This window comes from Electrophorus electricus, chromosome 5 (assembly GCF_013358815.1).
Source record: "Electrophorus electricus isolate fEleEle1 chromosome 5, fEleEle1.pri, whole genome shotgun sequence".
In the NCBI taxonomy this organism is placed as follows: domain Eukaryota; kingdom Metazoa; phylum Chordata; class Actinopteri; order Gymnotiformes; family Gymnotidae; genus Electrophorus; species Electrophorus electricus.
The window spans coordinates 26,760,232-26,782,562 of NC_049539.1; the positions used below are offsets into that span (position 1 = coordinate 26,760,232).

At 38.9% G+C, this 22,331-nt stretch overlaps 1 protein-coding gene across 1 annotated transcript in view; it reads left to right on the forward strand.

The window, feature by feature from the left end:
• Nucleotides 1-22,331, forward strand: part of LOC118241308 (NACHT, LRR and PYD domains-containing protein 12-like) — a 152,013-nt gene that overhangs the window by 11,822 nt on the left and 117,860 nt on the right. Inside the window, exons 2-7 of the mRNA XM_035525960.1 lie at nucleotides 3,357-3,628; nucleotides 4,658-4,699; nucleotides 6,549-8,337; nucleotides 13,702-13,872; nucleotides 19,932-20,105; nucleotides 20,910-21,083. Of these exons, the coding sequence (XP_035381853.1) occupies nucleotides 3,358-3,628; nucleotides 4,658-4,699; nucleotides 6,549-8,337; nucleotides 13,702-13,872; nucleotides 19,932-20,105; nucleotides 20,910-21,083 (2,621 nt within the window). The 5' untranslated portion in view covers nucleotide 3,357. The remainder of the gene's footprint in view (nucleotides 1-3,356; nucleotides 3,629-4,657; nucleotides 4,700-6,548; nucleotides 8,338-13,701; nucleotides 13,873-19,931; nucleotides 20,106-20,909; nucleotides 21,084-22,331) is intronic.

Here is a 22,331-nt window from a genome sequence, read left to right on the forward strand (position 1 = left end):
CTTTTTGCTTGTTCCATGATGCAATTTTTAGCACCGTGGACTCAGAATCCAGTGAAACGCAACACAAAAATGATCATTCTGTTGTGTACAGATTATAATGTTAAGCAATCTAGACTCTGAAACCAGTGAAACAGAAGACACAACATATATTTTATCAGTTTGTATGATATAATTGCATGTACCATTTATGCTGAATCCAGCAATACAGAAGACACAACACATATTTTTGTTTCCTGCTTGATGTAAGGGTATACACATATGGTCAATACATTAATGTAAGAAGACCCAAAGCTCACCAATTGGTTCTATGGTGTAATGGTTAGCACCCTGGACTTTGACTTTAGTGATCTGAGTTCAACTCTCAGTGGAACCTGTTGAATGCTTCTTGTTCTATTCATACAGAAGGTGATGTCTTGCTGCAAGTTCTTTTATTTTGCTGAAGCCTTTATCGGTGGACCAGGTTTGATTAACTTTATGCCAGAATTTCCTGAATAGCTGTCATTGTGGAAAGGTGCATTCTGATGGTCCTCGCATATATGACATTATGTAAAGATAATTTGGTCATAGAAATGATTCGCCAACAATATAAGAAGACACAACAAATCTTTTTGATTCCTCCATTATATAATGGTATTCACAGTTGGAATGATAAGCACTCTGGACTCTGAAGCCAGCATTACAGTATACACAAAAGGTCTTATTGTTGGTTCTATGGATTAAAGGTAAAATTTGTCAATCTGAATTCAGGCATACAGAAGAAAGATACAACAATTATTTTTTGATTCCTCCATGATATAATGGTATTTACAGTTGATTCTGAATCCAGCAGTACAGAAGACTCACATCTCTCCTTTTGGTTGCATAGTATATTGTTTTCCACTCTGGACTCTGAATACGGTAATTTGAGTGTCATACAGTGGATCCAGTTGAATTGTCCCTGGTCTCATTTCTCAGACACAACCAAAGCTCTTTCTTTTTTTTGATGAAGGAATGATAAGCTCTCTGGACTCTGAAGCCAGCGTTACAGTACACACAAAAGGTCTTATTGTTGGTTCTATGGATTTAAGGTAAGCCTTGAAGATCTGAATTCAGGCATACAGAAGAAGGATTACAGCAGTACAGAAGACTCACATCTCTCTTATTGGTTCCATAGTATATTGTTTTGCACTCTGGACTCTGAATACTGTAATTTGAGTGTCATACAGTGGATCCAGTTGAAATGTCCCTGGTCTCATTTCTCAGACACAACCAAAGCTCTTTCTTTTGTTTCATGACGGAACGAAAAGCACTCTGGACTCTGAAGCCAGGGTTACAGTACACACAAAAGGTTTTATTGTTGGTTCTATGGATTAAAGGTAAGCCTTGTAGATCTGAATTCAGGCATACAGAAGAAAGATTATTTTGAAATTTCTATGGTGTAATGCTTAGTAAGCACACTTCATTTTGTATGATCTGAGATCAAGTCTCCGTAGATCCTGTATAGACCTCGAAGACCTTTTGCGATTATTTGAGCTTTCTTGCTACAAGGTATTGTAAATGGCTGGACTGTCCGTCACTTCAACAGATTTCATACATGAGACAAAGCACTTGTTGTCAATATTACATCAATGCCTGTAGTTGTGGCAACCTGCATGCTGATGAACCTGGCAAGGTGGTTATATAAACGGCCCTGATGTAATAGAAAGAAATGAACATCAATGTGAGATGTGATGAATGGAAAGCACTTTGCCCTTTCAATCCAGCAGTACAGAATAAAAAACTTTTTGCTTGTTCCATGATGCAATTTTTAGCACCGTGGATTCAGAATCCAGTGAAACACAACACAAAAATGATCATTCTGTTGTGTACAGATTATAATGTTAAGCAATCTAGACTCTGAAACCATTGAAACAGAAGACACAACATAGATTTTATCAGTTTGTATGATATAATTACATGTACCATTTACGCTGAATCCAGCAATACAGAATACACAACACATATTGTTGTTTACATACTTCCACACATATTTTTTCCTGGGTTAAACTTCCTGTAGTCAAGATCAATATTTTTTACTCATACTTGTTTTTGAGAAAGACTTGCTACCTCTGAAATAATGTGGATGAACCTTTTTATTACTGTTGTATTTCGGTTGAATGTTGCTTCAGTTTGGTTATGGACAACCAAGAGAAAACAACCGCCAGGAGAACAATTCCAATATTTGAAAGTAATCACGAGGGGGCACTGTTTCACATTTTTATTAAACTGTCTCATTGAATTTGTGGTGGCTGGTATATTTGAGTAAGAATACATAATTTTGATATTTTCATTGTTGAGCCCATTAGAGTGTCACTGCGCTGTGTCAGACCCACAGGCTGTGTGTTGTGTTTTGTGTTGGGTGGGCTGTGTGCTGAGTGTTGTGTGTCTGCACCAGAACAGTGTAAATGCACTGAAAGGCTCATCCTCTAGTAGTGTGCAGGTCATACCCCAGTCTACAGCACTACACATACAGTCTGATTACACAAACAGTCTGTCCATGTGCAGTCTAATTTCAGTGTCTATATCCCTGTCACATCTGGTCCTCCATGTTGGTTTGTTCTCCTTCCAGCAGCAGTTTGTGGGCCACCTCCCATCTTACCCTCACAGGCCTGTTCTCTGATCACTCCCATCTCACCCTCACAGGCCTGTTCTCTGATCACTTCCATCTCACCCTCACAGGCCTGTTCTCTGATCACTTCCATCTCACCCTCACAGGCATGTTCTCTGATCAGTTCCAACTCACCCTCACAGGCCTGTTCTCTGATCACTCCCATCTCACCTTCACAGGCCTGTTCTCTGATCACTTCCATCTCACCCTCACAGGCATGTTCTCTGATCAGTTCCAACTCACCTTCACAGGCCTGTTCTCTGATCACTCCCATCTCACCCTCACAGGCCTCATCTCTCATTTGTGTAAAAATAAATAATGTATTATAGTCGTGTGACACGTGTGAATACACATATCTGCCCATCACCAGAGTAAAACAAGCAGACTGTATGACCTCAGACTACCAGAGTTTTCATAACAGAGCCACACAGTGGTAGTGAGAGATGACAAATGGGTAAAACCCAGTGAACACACAGCAACAATTTACTTACTTCTGTCTACGTCACACAGTTCACCCAACACACTCACATTCAATCCTCTCTACATCACACACACAACACACTTCACACAACACATTCACATTCACTCCTCTCTATGTCACACACAGCGCACTTCACCCAACACACTCACATTCACTTCTCTGTCTGTTCCTGCACTGTGAACATAAACCGTTGAACATGTTTGTGAACCTTTAGTAAACTGGAGTCTGTTGTCCTTCTTCACACTGCAGGATGGACAAAGAACAGCTTCTCTTCACTTTAAATGACCTGGAGACAGAAGAGCTGAAGACATTCCAGTGGTATCTGAAAAATGGCATGGAAGGTTTCCCCTGTATCCCAAAATCTCATCTGGAGAATTCTAACAGACCTGACACTGTGGACAAGATGGTGCAGCAATATGGCCAAGATGGAGCTGCGGAGATCACACAGCTCATCCTGAAGAAGATGCGCCACAACCAACAGGCTGAGGCCCTGAGGACCAAACACAGTGAAAATAAAGCAGGTGAAATCATGTTCACTTTTTAAACTCACTATTTTGGGATTTTATATGCTCATAGCATTTGTTTTTGTTTTGTTAGTGAACTCAATGGACAAAGAATGTAGTGCCCTGTGTGCTGAGGTAAAGTGTCTTTATTGCCCTGTGTGCTGAGGTTAAGTGTCTTCATTGCCCTGTGTGCTGAGGTAAAGTATCTTTATTGCCCTGTGAGCTGAGGTAAAGTGTCTTTATTGCCCTGTGTGCTGAGGTAGTGTCTTTATAGCCCTGTGTGCTGAGGTTAAGTGTCTTTATTGCCCTGTGTGCTGAGGTAAAGTATCTTTATTGCCCTGTGTGCTGAGGTAAAGTGTCTTTATTGTCTTGTGTGCTGAGGTAGTGTCTTTATTGCCCTGTGTGCTGAAGTTAAGTGTCTTTATTGCCCTCTGTGCTGAGGTAAAATGTCTTTATTGCCCTGTGTGCTGAGGTAAAGTGTTTATTGCCCTCTGTTAGAAAAGGAATATAATGTTGCACTTGAACAGTTAGCTGGCTAAGGACAACACACTCCTGACCAGAGAGAGATACAATCCTCTCTGTAGAATCAGAGCCAAATTCCACTATGTAGAATGTCTGGACAAATTTCACTTTGTGTTCTCTTTCACTTACAGTTTACATATTTATTTTATATATTCAAAGAACCTAATTTTCTTTTATTATTGATCTTAATTAATAAATTACAAAGTAGAATATGGCAAAACTCAAAATCATCTGGCATATTAATAAACATTGCAAACAAATAGGTTTGTATAACAAATGTTCTTTAACAGCAATGAGAACAGTGATGTCAATCTCAGTTTAAACATGGACAAATCACAAATGTAGTCCAATAATGAACAATGTGTTTTTTAACACAGACTATATAATTTACAAAATGTCAATTAAGAAATGTTCAGTGTATTTTTAAACATAGCAGTCAACCAAAAATTGCACACAGGACTTACTCACCATCAATAAAGTAGGTTTTATATTTTCTGCTCTTTACTCTGATGTCTGTTCTCACAGGTGGAGACAAATGTGAAGAGTCGACTGCTAAGAGTCCAGCTGGTAAATTCAACCCAGACAGACCTTTAGGCATGAAAATATATTAAAACTTTAAACAACATGAATATATATTACAACTTTAAGCAACATGCTCAAGTAAGCAACAGAAGCAGTATCCTGGGTTCTCATGAAGTCCTAGTCTGGGTTCTAGAAGTCCTAGTCTGGTACTAGAAGACCTAGTCTGGGTTCTACAAGTCTAGAGTACAAAATCAATCTGCCACAGGAGTGACTTAGGAACAGCTGCCCAGTCAGTCTAGAGCTTCTCAATGTTCAGGGGCAAGAGAACCAGGGTGGAGAAGTAAGTGGCTGGGGTGGAGGTGGAAGGAGCAACATGTTAATGGGTCAGGGAGGGACAAGCCACAGCAGTGGAGGGTTGGGGTGGGAGGAGCCACAGTAGCTGAGATGGGTCAAGGCTGAGCAACACCAGGATGTAGATGTACCTCGGCATAAAGAGAGGATGGATTATTAGGCCTGATCAAATAGTAAAGTGTGTAAAATAGGGGTATATAATGTGCAAAAATGGCAGATCTAACTATGGCAGCATAGTTAAAATAGCAGCATAGCTAAAAGGATCTAGATGGAAACACAGGCATGAGGAACATCCGTGGAACATCAGCACTGCTCTCAGTCAACAACCTAGAATGATAAGAGAAGTGAAATGACACAACATCCCAGTTTACCATAACTCTCAATGCCCATGAACCCCAGATCTACACCATTACCGAAGATGCGAAGTAGTTAATAAAATGTCTGAATATACAATACTCTCAAACATATACAGGAAGGTTATTCCATAGGGTGGGAGCTTTATAGGCCCTATGGTTGATTTATTTATTTTATGTACTAATAAATAGCCTGCACCTTTTGATCTAAGCAGACATAGTGGATTATAACAGACCAAGAGCTCACTACGGTAGTGTAGGGCTCCTCAGTGCTTTGTAGGTCATTAGAAGTATTTTATAACCAATACAAAATTTTACTGGTAGCCAATGCAGTGCAGCTAAGATAGGAGTAGAATGATCAACCTTTCTAGTTCTAGTAAGAACTCTGGCTGCTGCGTTGTGAACTAACTGGAGCTTGTTTATGCACTTAGTAGTACAACCAGATAGTAAGTAGTCCAATCTGGAAGTGAGAAACACATAGACTAGGTTTTTTTTTATAATATGTTTCTAATCTAATTTCTAATTTCTAATTATATGTTTCTAAACTTTGCAATGTTCCTGAGGTGGAAAAAGGCTGTCCTAGAAATGTGATTTACATGAGCGAAGATCAGTTAGACCTACACCAAGAAAGGGCTAGTCCCATAATTCCAACAGCATTTTAGAGCCTATCTAGTAAAATGTTATGATCTTCAGTATCAAATGCTGCACTGAGATGAAGTAATACAGGCAAAGAGACACACCTCTGGTCATAAAACAACAACAGGTCATTAACTACTTTAATCAGAGTGGTCTCTGTACTATGATGAGACCTAAACAGTTACTGCACAAGTAAAGCACTGCACACACACTGTGATTATGAACTAATGGAAGTAGAACTGAGAGATAATCCAAAGAGATAAGACAAAGCAAAGCAGCAGAAACAAAGAACTAATATCCAGCTTGGTTCATTTAAGGACTCAATGAGCCATTACTGACTTCTACCTCTGAGCAATGCTAAAGACTTTGACTATCATTTGGGATCTTTTTGATGTCACCTTATTTGGTACTACTACTGATAGTTATTCTACTCTACAGTAGTAAAACAAAATGGAGAGAGAACATGACATAAAGTTAACATTTTGAAATTACACTAAAACACTTTCAGACACAAGAATCATGCACATAATTTTTTTCTTCCCATTTTTTAACAGCTCTAGGAAAAAGTGATCTCAGCAGGAGAATGAAAATAAAATATAAGGAAAAATTTGAGAAGTTGTGTGAGGAGGCTCCAATAGAATGTGATCGTGTGCCTATACAAGACACTTACACTGAAGTTTACATGATCAAAGGGTGCACAGGAGGCGTGAACACAAAACACGAAGTGAGACAGGTAGAGAAATTTTACCCCAAAACAGAAGAAACACCAGTCACACTCAGTGACCTCTTCAAAGTGCAGTCTACTGAAAACAAGCGTGGTACTAAAGTCCTGACATTGGGAATAGCTGGAGTGGGAAAAACAGTCTCTGTGCACAAGTTCATTCTTGACTGGGCTGAAAAGAAGTGCAACCAGGACATAGATTTCATCATGTACCTCCCATTTCGAGAGCTGAACTTGATAAAGGATGAAAAGTACAGCCTCTCAAAACTACTTCTTTACTTCCATCAAGAACTCCATTCTGGAGATGAAAAGGAGATATTAAATGACAAACATCGGCTGCTTTTCATACTAGATGGACTGGATGAAAGTAGAATTCCTCTAGATCTTCATCAGAAGAAGGTATCTAATGTGAATGAGAAGACTACTCTTGATAAACTAATAACAAACCTCATAAATGGAGAACTGCTTCCTTCTGCTCTCCTCTGGATCACTTCACGACCTGCAGCAGTCAGTAAGATAAATGACCAATACTTTAACCCTGTTACAGAAATCCGTGGATTCAATGACCCACAGAAGGAGGAGTACTTCAGGAAGAGAATCAGAGATGAAGATCAAGCCAGCAGAATTATATCACACATTAAGACTGCAAGAAGCCTTCATATCTTGTGTCACATACCTGTCGTCTGCAGGATCTCAGCCACCGTGTTTCAGAAAATGCTGAAGGAAGGTGTGGACATGAAAAATGCTCCAACAACTCTGACAGAAATGTATCTACATTTCCTGCTGTTTTTCACAGATCAAAAGACTAAGAAATACAACACAAAGCAAAGCACCAACAATGCAGTTTCATCTGAGACAAAAAGAGCAGAGGTGCTGGATATTGTGAAGCTTGGAAAGTTAGCCTTTCTTCAGCTGCAAAAAGGACAACTTCTGTTCTATGAGAAAGATCTGGAAGAATGTGGTATTGATGTCTGTGAGGCTTTAGTGTACTCTGGAATTTGTACACAAATTTTTAAACAGGAGGGGAAGATCTACAGCTTTGTGCATTTAAGCTTCCAGGAGTTTCTTGCTGCTGTATTTGTGTTCCTAACATTCAGGGATGAAGGCAACCCACTCCTTAAAACCCCACTGGAGAAAATGAAGTGGAAGTTAAAACACAGACTGTGTGATCTGCTTGAGACAGCAGTAGATAAGGCCATGAGGAGTGAAAATGGGCACCTGGACCTTTTCCTCCGTTTCCTCTTCGGCCTCTCACTGCAGTCCAATCAGAGGCTCCTGAAAAGTCTACACCCAGAACTGGACATCAGAGAAGAGAGTTTAGAGGAGACTGTGAACTACATCAAGAAAACCATCAAGAGAACAAAATCCTTTGAAGAGACTATCAATCTATTCCACTGCTTGAGTGAACTGAAAGACAACTCTCTGATAAGTGAAATACAGACCTTCCTGAACTCAGGGGACCTCTCAACACAGACACTCTCATCTACACAGTGTTCAGCTCTGGTGTTTGTGCTGCTGATGTCAGAGGAGATTCAAGAGAAATTTGAGCTGAAGAAATTCAGGCCATCAGATAAAGGACTGAAGGAATTACTTCCAGTGTTGAAAAATACCAGGCGAGCTTTGTAAGTATCTTTTGGATTAATCATTTTAATTTTTAAAGGTTTTTATTACTGATGCTCCTTCTGTAACTAATCAAATTATGTGAATGTATTTCTCAGTCAGAGCAAACTGAACAATAGTTTTCATTTCCAGTGGTAAAAGGTTGTACTGTAAGTATATTTTGAATGGTAAACTTTGGGGAATGGCTTTTCTGACAGCAACAACATTAAAGAACAGACAAGCCTTTATCTTAAGAGCAGACCAGTGCATTCCAAAATGACTGCAGTGTCTTCTTACCAGTTGGAATGCAACACATGACTGTCATTCTGTAATTCAAATGTCCCACTGGTTTCTCTGGCAAACACTCAGAAAGCCACACTGAGTCAAGACACAGGAGTGTTCAGCAAGGAGCTCTGTATTTTTTTTAACAGAGACAGAGAATATATATATACATTGTGTGTGTGTGTGTGTGTGTGTGTGTGTGTGTGTGTGTGTGTGTGTGTGTGTGTGTGTGTGTGTGTGTGTGGGTGTGTGTGTGTGTGCATGTATGTCCAGTGATGGTTGGTGCTCTGTGTGTATGTATATGTCCAGTGATGGTTGGTGCTCTGTGTGCATGTATGTCCAGTGATGCCTGGTGCTCTGTGTGTATGTATGTCTAGTGATGGTTGGTGCTCTATGTGCATGTATGTCTAGTGATGGTTGGTGCTCTGTGTGTGTGTATATGTCCAGTGATGGTTGGTGCTCTGTATGTATGTATGTATGTCCAGTGATGGTTGGTGATCTATATGCATGTATGTCCAGTGATGGTTGGTGCTCTGTGTGCGTGTATGTCCAGGGATGGTTGGTGCTCTGTGTGCATGTATGTACAGCTATAGTTGGTGCTCTGTGTGTATGTGTGTATGTCTAGTGATGGTTGGTGCTCTATGTCCATGTATGTCCGGTGATGGTTGGTGCTCTGTGTGTGTGTATATGTCCAGTGATGGTTGGTGCTCTGTATGTAGGTATGTATGTCCAGTGATGGTTGATGATCTATATGCATGTATGTCCAGTGATGGTTGGTGCTCTTTGTGCATGTATGTCTAGTGATTGTTGGTGCTCTGTGTGTATGTATGTCCAGTGATGGTTGGTGCTCTGTGTGTGTATGTATGTCCAGTGATGGTTGGTGCTCTGTATGTATGTATGTATGTATGTCCAGTGATGGTTGGTGCTCTGTGTGCATGTATGTCTAGTGATTGTTGGTGCTCTGTGTGTATGTATGTCCAGTGATGGTTGGTGCTCTGTGTGTGTATGTATGTCCAGTGATGGTTGGTGCTCTGTATGTATGTATGTATGTATGTATGTATGTCCAGTGATGGTTGGTGATCTGTGTGTGTGTATATGTCCAGTGATGGTTGGTGCTCTATGTGCATGTATGTCTAGTGATGGTTGGTGCTCTGTGTGTATGTATGTCCAGTGATGGTTGGTGCTCTGTGTCTGTATGCATGTCCAGTGATGGTTGGTGCTCTGTATGTATGTATGTATGTCTGTCCAGTGATGGTTGGTGCTCTGTATGTATGTATGTCCAGTGATGGTTGGTGCTCTCTATGTATGTATGTATGTATGTATGTATGTATGTATGTATGTATCTATGTATGTATGACCAGTGATGGTTGGTGCTCTGTGTGTATGTATGTCCAGTGATGGTTGCTGCTCTGTGTGTGTGTATGTATGTATGTATGTCCAGTGATGGTTGCTGCTCTGTGTGTATGTATGTCCAGTGATGGTTGGTGTTCTGTATGTATGTATGTATGTCCAGTGATGGTTGGTGTTCTGTATGTAAGTATGTGTATGTATGTCCAGTGATGGTTGGTGCGCTGTATGTATGTACGTATGTATGTCCAGTGATGGTTGGTGCTCTGTATGTATGTATGTATGTCCAGTGATGGTTGGTGCTCTGTATGTATGTATGTATGTATGTATGTCCAGTGATGGTTGGTGCTCTGTCCTGTCTTAACCTCCTCCCCTTACCCTGCACCCAGTGCAGTTATCCAGGGGTCTGTGGTTCTGATAGAGTAGCTGTGTGTAAACTGGCTGCTGCTTCTTTTTCAGCTTTCCTTTTTCAGGGAGCATAAATGAGGGAATAACACTGTGTGTGTTGAAGTCACCACACTAGAGTGGGACAAGAAACTGAGCATGTAATTAAATTTACTGTAGGTTATGAGATCAAAGAATTTATGAGACAGGTGAGATGGGACAGGTGAGATAAGACAGGTGAGATGGGACAGGTGAGATGAGACAGGTGACTGGAGTTCTTCATTGTGAAAGAATTAAATGTATCAGATAAATAAACTCTAGTAACAGCCTAGCAGCACATGTAGCTTAAAGTGAAACAAAAAACACTGCAAACAACACACCAGTGGTAAAGATTTTGCATTTATTTCACCAAGTACAAGTATATTTATCATTCCAGTCACCATGTTGTAGTAAAGTTTAGTATTTACTTACCCAGTACAAGTCTATTTATCAGTCCAAACACCATGAAGTAGTACAGTTTAGCCTGAAATGAGGTGAGGAATTGCTGAAGTACAGAGGAAATGATTATAAGATTAAGCATAAAGAAACACTAACCAGGTAGAGAATTATCAACGTAAAGAACCAGGCTAACAAAGATTGCAAAAGATAAGGCAATGAATAACACAAACCAAACATACCAAATGACTTGAACATGTACCAAGCATAACATTGAACACAGCAAAGTAGCAGTAACAGAACGACAGTACACAGCACACAACAGAGCAGCAGTAACAGAGAGACAGGACACAGCAGAGCAGCAGTAACAGAGAGACAACACACAGCAAATCCTCCTTACTCATTCCCTTAAGCTAAGATGAGCAAATGCAGCCTCAGCTTCATCTAAATTATGACAGTCAGCTGATACAATTTAAGATTTATTGACTCTAGCCATTGTCAACACTCCACACCTGCAGAGTTTCTATATATTTTCTCAAGTCAAAAATGTGTTCGTGCTTCCTGCCTCTCACTTAACAAATCGCTATCCATATGATTATTTTCTAATTTGCTTCGCTGAATTCCATCATTTATACATATGTTGACTTAACTGTAACTTATTTGAGTAAATTAAATTTATCACATATAAATTTATATTTTAATGTGTCCATAATATGTATGCTCTCTACTGCTGTAATTGTAACCGGTTTTACATACTGTACCTCCATCAGTTACTTTATTGTATTTATTACTAAAACCAGATCAATATATTTTGCATGTACACATTTTATAATTAGATGATATTAATCATGTTTAAACAGATCTGTCTGTGTATCCATTCACTTTCTTTAGTGATTAAAATGAGTGCCCTCCCCCCTATACAACCATACCACAATAATCTTAATTCTAACCTGAAAAAAAACTGTTATGCTGGTATGTTGTATAATTGTACGTTATTGTTGGTAATCAATTAACTCGCGATAGCCACATCAAGACAAACACACTGCACATTTTCTTTACTTCACTCATTGTGGCCACATGTAGACAAAAACAACTGGAACAAACAACATTTAACATTTATCTCTTCAGCACTTTTTCTCTGGAGCTCTCTTTATCTCTTTATTCACTGCACATTTGTCTTTACTTCATCATTTTTATTAAGCCGTTTTTTTTCTCACCATTTTCCGTTTACAGAAAGATTTTTATGAAATTATTTTCATTTTCACCGGCTGGTTTTCTAACTATTACTCTTTTTTGCTATTTTTATATTTTATCAGTCTATTCTCACTCTATGGACACTCTCAGTCAATTCTCAGTCTGCACTTTTAAGACGCCCAAGACCTACTACAAAACTCTGTGGACAAGGTCTTAATACCACCTATGCAGAATGTTTCAAACAAGACTTCTGCTTACCTATAACGGTGCACGTGTGTGGATTCAGACCCTGGTCACAGAACAACGCAGCTCTGGGTCGTCTATCAGCTGGTGCTGATAACCCTACTGCTGACGGTGCGGGTCCGTTTGAAGAGAATAGCCGGTCCCGTCTTTATTCTGAGTTCAATATTACAAAGGAGGCATAGTACAGAATATGTCTAACAGTCACACACAACACATATTTTTATACAGTTTTCAGAAGTGATTATGTAATCATCCCACCTTCTTTACATACTAGTGTTTGAAATCTCCACCACTATGTTCAAACTTACATTATTCAATATATGCAAATTGAGATCCATCATTATGCAAGTTAAACTTGACACCATTATATCCCATTGGAAGATTTTTTTTAAACAAAGATGATCTCAACTCACACCACCAAACACCTGCAAGATGATGTGGCAGGTCAGTATCACTCTGCCCTTGTGGTAAGATAACGAACCTTGCTTAGCCACAGAACTCTCAAAGAGGCTCTCAAGGCTTTTAAAAACAGAAATCTTTTTCAACACTAATGAAGTTATTTCTCATGGGAACAGTTCAGAGTAATCTGCCTTAAACTTGTACAGAAGCCTTGAAACCACCTGTATCAGAGCCTCAGTTCTGCACTTAGTCCCAAAAGGTCTCTGACCTTAAGATACCCCAGAAACATTATTCATGCTTTCAGACATTCTTGCACCTCTCTGCACCTGCTACAGAGAGCTTCAAAGCCTATTATAATTAGATCACAGATCACCTCATGAAAATACAGGATAACGCCTTTACCCCAACACATTTTATTACCTTATTTTCGTATAACCAGAGCTCTGTAGTTTACATACTGAAGCTGAGAGTCTCCTGTAACCAGAGATATGTTTATCACTAATGATTAATGATAAATGTAACCGTGAGAAGTGCAGATTATTCACTAATGGTTAATCTGCACTTCTCATAGATACATTTATCAGTAATGATTAATCTAAACATGCTGCACTCAACACAAGCAACAAATGACTGAAGTCATGGTGAAACACAAATACTAGATAGCTAGTAGACACTTAGCTTTGGTTAGTTGTCTGTATCAGCAAGTTTTGAATGGTTGAGTAGTCTCCTGTGACTTGTAGACATTGTTGATATCAGAATTGTATGCAGTTGCAAAAAATGAATAAGCAATAGGACAATAGTAAAGATTGGAATGCCTAAACTGTTATTCATGTGAAGGAATTTCAAAAACCAGAAATAGCATCACACAGGTGATGCCACCATCATGACAGCTCTTCCATCAAGTGGCACCATTCTATTTGAGGAGAAATACATGGACTTCATTCATGACCTGTGTCTCATATTTTGTGCATGCACACACACACACACACACACACACATACACATACAATTGGTAATATCTTTTCATTATCATAAACTCCTTTTGTGTTGTCTGTAGATCCTCTGATTGAACTGCATTTTGTACTGTATGTATTGCTTTGCAGACTATCTGGCTGTGATCTCACTAAAGGGTCTTGCAAATCTCTCACATCAGTTCTACAAACAGAAAACACACTGAGAGAGCTGGAGATGAATAATAATGACCTGCAGAATTCAGGAGTGGAGCAGCTCTGTGCTGGACTGAAGAGTTCACACTGTAAACTGGAGATTCTCAGGTGAGTTTCTGTTAATTCATTCTCAAATGGAACCATTATGGTGCACAATTTATCAAATGTGATTGTCCTCTTCTTTAAGGAAATTACAAAACTGCCTTGTAGTGCAACATTAACAGAGTTAAAATAAGGCACTGCAGAACAAAGATATATAGATCCAGACAATACATTTCTGGTGAAACTAGCTGCATTTCATTAAATGACCACACTGTGGCCACAAAGAGTTACATTTTACTGAATTATAAGAATTATTATTATTATTCTTATCATCTTTATTATTGTTATATTGTTATGTTGTTATTGTCATGTTAGGTAGGCAGTATGGTGGCTTGGTGGTTAGTTTATTTGCCCATCAGCATTAGAGTCTAGGGTTCGAGTCCCTCCCTTAGTGAAGTTTCTGTCTGCACTTGGGTCTTGGGTTTAAGTCCCTATTTGAGTGGAGTTTCCCTGTTTCTCTCAGCACTAGGGTCTTGGGTTTCAGTCCGTATCTGTGTAGGTTTCCTTCAGGATCTCTGGTTTCCTCTCACAGTCCATAAACACAGAAGTTAGGTTGATTGGATATTCTAAATTGTCCTCTTTGAATGTATGTTTGTATAGTGATGGGTGGTGCTCTGTGTGTGTATATCCCCTGATGGTTGGTGCTCTTTGTGCATGTATGTCCAGTGATGGTTGGTGCTCTGTGTATGTATGTCTGGTGCCATGTGTGTATATGTATGAACAGTAATTGTTGGTAAGTAACAGAGAGACAGGACACAGCAGTAACAGAGGGAATTTTCTCGAGTCTGTGAACTTACCTACTAAATTTTGCCTTTTTCTGGAGAAGCATCACATGCACTGAGAAACTACTTCCTGTTCCACTGGATCACAGAATGAAATGGTCCACTGTTGTTCTCCGGAGGTCACTGAGTATATAGTAGCAGAATTAAAAGAATCTGGTATGTGTGCTATAATGTCTGTATAGGACAGAGGCTCTGCTATTTCCAATGTTCTGGCCCTCATTAATTGGTCATCAAGCATGAAGATACCCACAACTGTTGGCCTTCTAAAATATCTGCTCATTATGTTTGAAAACATTTTTGTGGTCACAAAAGGCTTTCATCATTTTCTTCAGGGTGATCAGTGCGATCTTTCAAAAGCCACTGACATGAAAGAGGCTGTAAACAACAATCTGAAAGACTTGCAATAGACTGATATGTCAGAAGAATGTTATAGGAGAGCTAGGGTGTTCTGCCAGGAAAACCACATAGATGATACATCTGAACCAAGAAGAAAGCAGCCCAAAGTAATGGAAGGCTTTGTTGTGGACTGTTTATATGGAGAAAGTGTGACACCCAGCACAGCTGAGATTTAGATAATTCCAGACACTCAAGCGGTGTAGAAACTGCTGGATGCTCTAATGTTCCCATCTTTGAGACAGACTGTGCAGGCTCCTCTAACCACAGTGAACAGCTCTAGCTGTGAGTGCTCTTTTAGCCAAATGTGTGTAATAACTTACCAATAATATACTCAAGTCAGAAATGTAATAAAGTTTTGCACTTAATGATATTGTAAACAGAAGAATGAGTGTAAAGTAAACTGGATTATCTAGAGAAAAGGCTTCTGCAGGCTTCAGTGTAAGGCCTCAGAAGGCCTCTGTGTCAGGTGTTGGACTAAGGCCAGGACATCACAAGATGGACCGAAAGAAACAGTTTTATTGTGATGAACTCCAAGTGGTTTGAATGAGATCACTGTCTTAAAAAAATGAATAAATAACACCTTACCTTTGGAGATAATGGCAGCAGAACTGGATAATTGTATAAATAAAGTAATAAATCATTTATATAAAAATGTTATGGGGTATCTTAAGGTCAGCGGCCTTTTTGAACAGAGTCTCTGAAACAGGTGGTTTCAAGGCTTCTGTACAAGTCAAAGGCAGATTACTCTGAACTGCTCCCATGAGAAATAGCTTCATTAGTATTAGGAAAGATCTCTGTTTTTAAAAGACTTGAAAGCCTCTCTGAGAATTCTGTATCTATTGTTGTTCTCTTGTTTCTTACTTGAAAGTTGAGCTGTTGTTTTTTTATCTATTTACTAATTTACTTTGGTTTATCACATTTTAAAACCCCTGTACTTGTAAGAATCTTAAGTGCTCCAGTTAAACTTGATAGTTAAACATGACAATACTTTCACTTATCTGTGTGTGTGTGTGTGTGTGCGAGAGAGAGAGACAGAACTATTATCTATGTGTGTGCATGATAGAGAGAAACAGAACTATTATCTGTGTCTCTGTGTGTGTGTGTGTGTGTGTGTGTGTGAGAGAGAGAGAGAGAGAGAGAGAGAGACAGAACTATTATTTGTGTGTGAGAGAGACAGAACTATTGTCTGTGTGTGTGTGTGTGTGTGTGTGTGTGTGTGTGTGTGTGTGTGTGTGTGTGTGTGTATGAGAGAGAGAGAGAGAGACAAAACTATTAGGTGTGTGTGTGTGTGTGCGCGCATCAGAGAGACAGACAGAGAGAGAGAGAGAGAGAGAGAGAGAGAGAGAGAGAGAAACTATTATCTGTGTGTGACCACCACTGATAGAATGTGTTTCTCACTGGACCCCTTGCTGTGCTCCTTGTCTTTGTGCTTCCTCCATACAGGAGAACAAACACTGACCACAGAAAATACTTAAAACCACAAGATGTCTGGAGGGCTCAGAAGTTCAGAAACAATAGTGAAGGTGAAGATTTAAAATACAAATAGTGGGAGAGTCAAGGCACTGTTCTGTTAAAAAAAAAGGAAAAAATGTGTAAAACTATTTTTATTTAATGCATTGTTCATAGCAACACTCTAATACAATGGTTATGCTACAGTTTTATTATGTTGCACATTAATATGTGTCCAGGCTACATCCCACACAATATAGTAACATGGACATCTTTAGGGTTCACAAATTATGAAGAACATCATCAGTATTATCTTACAGTGTTTGATAAATGGTAAAGGAGTGTTGGAGGCAGCCATCTTCAGTTGGTGGTTATTTCAGCTGCAGATGATTAGAGAGAGATACCAACCTTTATACATCTTTGTTATGTGCCAGTGTAGCGGGAGAGACAACAACAGACACTTTATTCTTAGCACAAACCATTATTACAAAAAAGTAATAGAGATCTACAAACATGCCATCTGTCTCTATGGGGAGCACACGAAACAGCAGAAAACAGTTTGGTTTAGAAATACAGTAATAACCTTGTGATTGTTGCCCTTGTGTCTATGTTGACGTATTAAAAATATCAAAAGGTACAATAAAAACACCACAAATTCTTAAAATTGTACCGTTTGAAAAAAATAAAGGTAGTAATATGAATATTCAAGAAGCACTTGTGTCCAGCAGTAACAGAAATATAAATGACAAGTTTCTCAATTTGAGTGACAGTAATTTGATCCAATCACATATGTGGCAGGACGGCCGTGCCAGCAGAATATTGAATGACGTCATTACAGTGGCCAATAGCATCAGAGGAGCTGTTTTAACTTACTGAGGTGAAGGGAACTGTAGTGGATCATGAAAATGACAGAAAATCTCACACTGGAATTGGAGGATATTTGCTGCTATGGTGATTTCCAAGAGAAAAGGAAAATACCAGAAAGGGACAGACAAAAAGTAAAAGTAGATGGACTAAGACAGACAGACAAAGCCTGTATGAGTTTTTCACTGAATCTCTGTTCGTCATTCATGGATAACAGCTAACTAGGTAATGTTAGCAAAGAAAGTCTAGCTATGTTGATTTGTTTAGTTGTTTATTGTTCAGCAAGATATCTAACCAGCTAACAGTCTCAACAATTTGACCAAACCGTCAATAAGCAAGATTGGACTTCTTGTCCTTGCAACAATCAAGTTACAGTCTTTAGGAGAAATGCGGTTGGATCTTCACGTAGTTGAGAGCAGGAGGGAGGAGGGTGAGGGTGTGACGGGAGATTTGACGGGGATGTGATTTATAACATCTGGTGTTCATGAAGTACAGCTGTGTATTAATCAGTCATGTCCCCTACATCAGTTTAAACACATTCAAACCTTGTAGCTAGGTTACAGGTGGTTATTAGGTTACAGGTGGTTACTAGGTTACAGGTGGTCACTAGGTTACAACCGCGATCATGCTATCCGCGCTTTAGCGATTCACGGTCAAGTCATCCGCGGTTTAAATTCAATACGCCTATATTCGCGATTTTACGGTATTTCGCTGCTCACCGCAATCTAACTCTTCCTAAGCAAAGAAACAAACTTGCATATTTGAAGAGCTTTGATGGACCTGCACGTTTACTACATTTAAAAGTACAAAATACAGTTTACTTGATTGAACTAGTTTAATTGCATAATTAAACATAATTGGTAATATATTTACACAGCTTAATAAGCATTGTGGAAAATGCTTTTTCTACATAATGTTTCTCAGAAGGTTGTTATAGTTCTTGACTGCCAGCTGAAACAGGGGTTATCACTTGTTAAATGTGGCAAATGTGCAGGGCAGGGGAACTCCAGGGCTGAAATATTCCACTGCCAATTGAATGATGGCCCTTGGCCATCACCAGATCATTAATAAATCTATATTGAAGTTTTACATATTTTTCTGAATTTTAACAAAATGCAAAAACAGTTCCACTACCACATGTGAGTAGAAGCCCTTGACTATTAGCAGAGTAAGTTTGGACACATTTCACTGTACAATGTCTTCATAAATCCATATTAAATTCAAACTACCTTTAGGTGAAATAATGCACTATTTTTGTATAGACTGAATTTGCAGAGTATCAGCAGAGTAAGTTTGGACAGATTTCACTCTACCATTTTTCATAAACTCCTATTAAAATCATAATACTTTTAGGTGAATTCATGTACTCATTTCCTTCAGGTTGATTTTGGATATCTATTTCTCAGAAATGTCCCATAAAGCCAAGACAGTTCCATGACCACATACATTTATATTTACTTTTACAGCATTTGGCAGATGCTCTTATCCAGAGCGACTTAGAAAAGTGCTTTGTCATTTCCTCATAGAACGGATCCTAGCCAGTAAAGTAGGTTAGAGTGCAAGATTCCAATGAACTAGAATACTGTTGAGATACAGGGATCGGTGCTAATGGCTAGAAGTACAAAATACATATAAGCTCTATAACAGACAATCAGTGCAATAAACAATAAATACTACAGTTAGTCAACATAGGAGCAGCCAACATCAGAGTAGTAAACAATAAGTACTAGAGTTAGTCAACATAGGAGAAGTCAACATCAGTAACAAACAAGTACTAGAGTTAGTCAACACAGAAGCAGTCAACATCAGTAATAAACAAGTAATAGAGTTAGTCAACATAGGCGCAGTCAACAGAGTAGTAAACAATAAGTACTAGAGTTAGTCAACACAGGAGCAGTCAACATCAGAGTAACAAACAATAAGTACTAGAGTTAGACAACATTGGAGCAGTCAACATCAGAGTAATAAACAACACCCTACAATAAGTACTAGAGTTAAAGTTAGTCAACATAGGAGCAGGATCATTAATCATTTAAATATTCCACAAAAAGATGGGTCTTCAGTTGGCGTTGGAAGAGTCCCTTACTCTGCTGTCCGGACAGCACGCGGAAGTTTAATAATCCCATATTAAAGTCATACTAACATTAGGTGAATTCATGTACTCATCTACACTATGCTGATTTTGGATATCTATTTCTCAGAAATTTCCCATAATGCAAAACAATTCCACTATACTATATACTATGGAGTATGTTGTAACATCTGTTGTATCTACTGTAGACTATATTGTAATGTCTGTTGTATCTACTGTAGGGTATATTGTAATGTCTGTTGTATCTACTGTAGGGTATATTGTAACATTGTATCTACTGTAGAGTATATTGTGATATCTGTTGTATCTACTGTAGAGTATATTGTAATATTTGTTGTATCTACTGTAGACTATATTGTATTGTCTGTTGTATCTGCTGTAGAGTATATTGTAATATTTGTTGTATCTACTGTAGGATATATTGTGATATCTGTTGTATCAACTGTAAGGTATATTGTAATGTCTGTTGTATCTACTTGCAGTCTAGCTATCTGTAATCTTGAGGAAAACACTTGTGAAAATCTGGCATCAGCTTTGCAACTGCCAAACTCCCTCCTGAGGGAACTGGACCTTAGTAACAATGACCTGAACAATTCAGGAGTGGAGCAGCTTTCTGCTGGACTGAAAAGTTCACACTGTAAACTGGAGATACTCAGGTGAGATTTGTTATATTTGTTATATTCAATAAATATTCTTCTTGTATCTAAAAAACAAGATGAGCTTTCTAGTGAAATTCACTGGGAATAATCATTTGGCCACATCTTTGTGCTAGAGTTCAATTTCTCCACTAATAGAGCAGGAATCCGCTTCTTCCTAAAGAAAAGAGTCCTAGATTACAGAACTGTTGTTTATACTTGTTTTAATGGCATAAACAAACCCCCCCCCCCCCACAAACACACACATACATACATATATATATATATATATATATATATATATATATATATATGTGTGTGTGTGTGTGTGTGTGTGTGTGTGTGTGTGTGTGTGTGTGTGTGTGTGTGTGTATAAATAAAAGTATGCATCGCTTAGGATTCTTAGACTTTATCTCTGATTCACAGGTCCATAAATGTGACAGTGTTTTTACTCCTGTTATCACAGCCAGATGTAGAATTCTGCCAAAATTTTACTGGCATCATCTCATACAGTCTGACATGTAACAGTCTTATAAGACCACTGAAATCACACAGTGTAAGTCCAGATTTAGGGTTTTTCTGATGTAGGTTAATATTGCACTAGAGTTCTGAAGGGCAGGAATAAAAATAAGAGCTAAAATAAACACAGACAGCAGCGATCTGGAGAAGAGTGAACAAAGTCATCTGCCATAGAGGACGCCATCTTGGAGATGAGAGTGGAGGAACCTCCACTACAGTTACCAGCCTCTCTAGCTGCCCCATGCAGGCTGCTCTGGAAATGCATCTCACTCTCTGTCTCTATACCTGTTTCCCTCCTTTCTGCAGACTGTCTGGTTGTTTGGTCACAGAGGAAGGCTGTTCTTCTCTGGCTTCAACTCTTAAGTCAAACCCCTCCCATTTGAAAGAACTGGACCTGACATACAACCACCCAGGAGAGTCAGGAGTGAAGCTGCTCTCTGCTAGACTGGAGGATCCCCACTGCAGACTGGACACACTCAGGTATGTAGAAATCCCCTTAAACACTGTGTTTAGTGTGAACACACTCCAAATTTGAGAAGCACAAATCCAAGTGAAAAATCATGAATTTGGGTGTGCACATATGTCAAATAATCACCCATAACAGCAGACACGGATATGAGATTCAGTCACTTTAATAATTTTCATGTATGTGAGAGGAACAGCCAGTCCAGTCTCCTCTGACCCTCTTCTACAAAACAGACTTAAACAAAACAGATTTATACTTCACTATTACTCGAATACATACAGTGTCATACATGACACACGTGTTCTTATTCCTCAAATACATATACTGTCATACATGAGACACACACAATCTTATTCCTCAAATACAGTGTCATACATGACACACACAGTCTTATTCCTCAAATACATACAGTGTCATATACGACACACATATGGTCTTATTTCTCAAATACATACAGTGTCATACTGTCGTACACTGTGCTGTTATTGTGAGCGTGTTATAGTGAATTGTAGTAGTGATGTAAGCCATCGCAATAAATGTAAAGGTGTAATCAAATATCAGAATACATATAAATGTATAACGTAATGAAAACTGATGCACAGTGCAGTCCATATAAATCACTGCAGTTCAAACTGTGTGATGGGCTCTGAAAAAGTGAATCCAGAATGAACAAATGTTTGTTAACAACTGTAGAAATCTGTAAAACAATCATGATGAATCTTGACAGTGAGTGTTCAGGTTAGTGTTAATACTGCCCTCTAGTGGTGATGTACAGTAACACTGCCCTCTAGTGGTGATGTGCAGTAACACTGCCCTCTAGTGGTGATATACAGTAATAATGCCCTCTAGTGGTGCTGTACCGTAATACTGCCCTCTAGTGGTGATGTGCAGTAACTGCTGTACTGCAGTATATCATAACTTCCAGCCCCAAAAACACCTTCATCCCTTTAATTGATAAATTTGAACTGAAATTCCAGTCAATGATCTAAATAATTTTTGAACTTTCAATCTATGATTTAAATATTTTATACACACACACACACACACACACACACACACACACAGAGTGAGAGAGATATATAGAGCACTAATAGCTTAGAGTATTAAAACGTTTCCTTGTCTGTTTTTGACACACACAGATAACACACTATATTGCCAAAAGTATTCGCTCACCATCCAAATCATTGAATGCAGGTGTTCCAATCTCTTCCATGGCCACAGGTGTATAAAGCCAAGCACCCAGGCATCCAGACTGCTTCTAC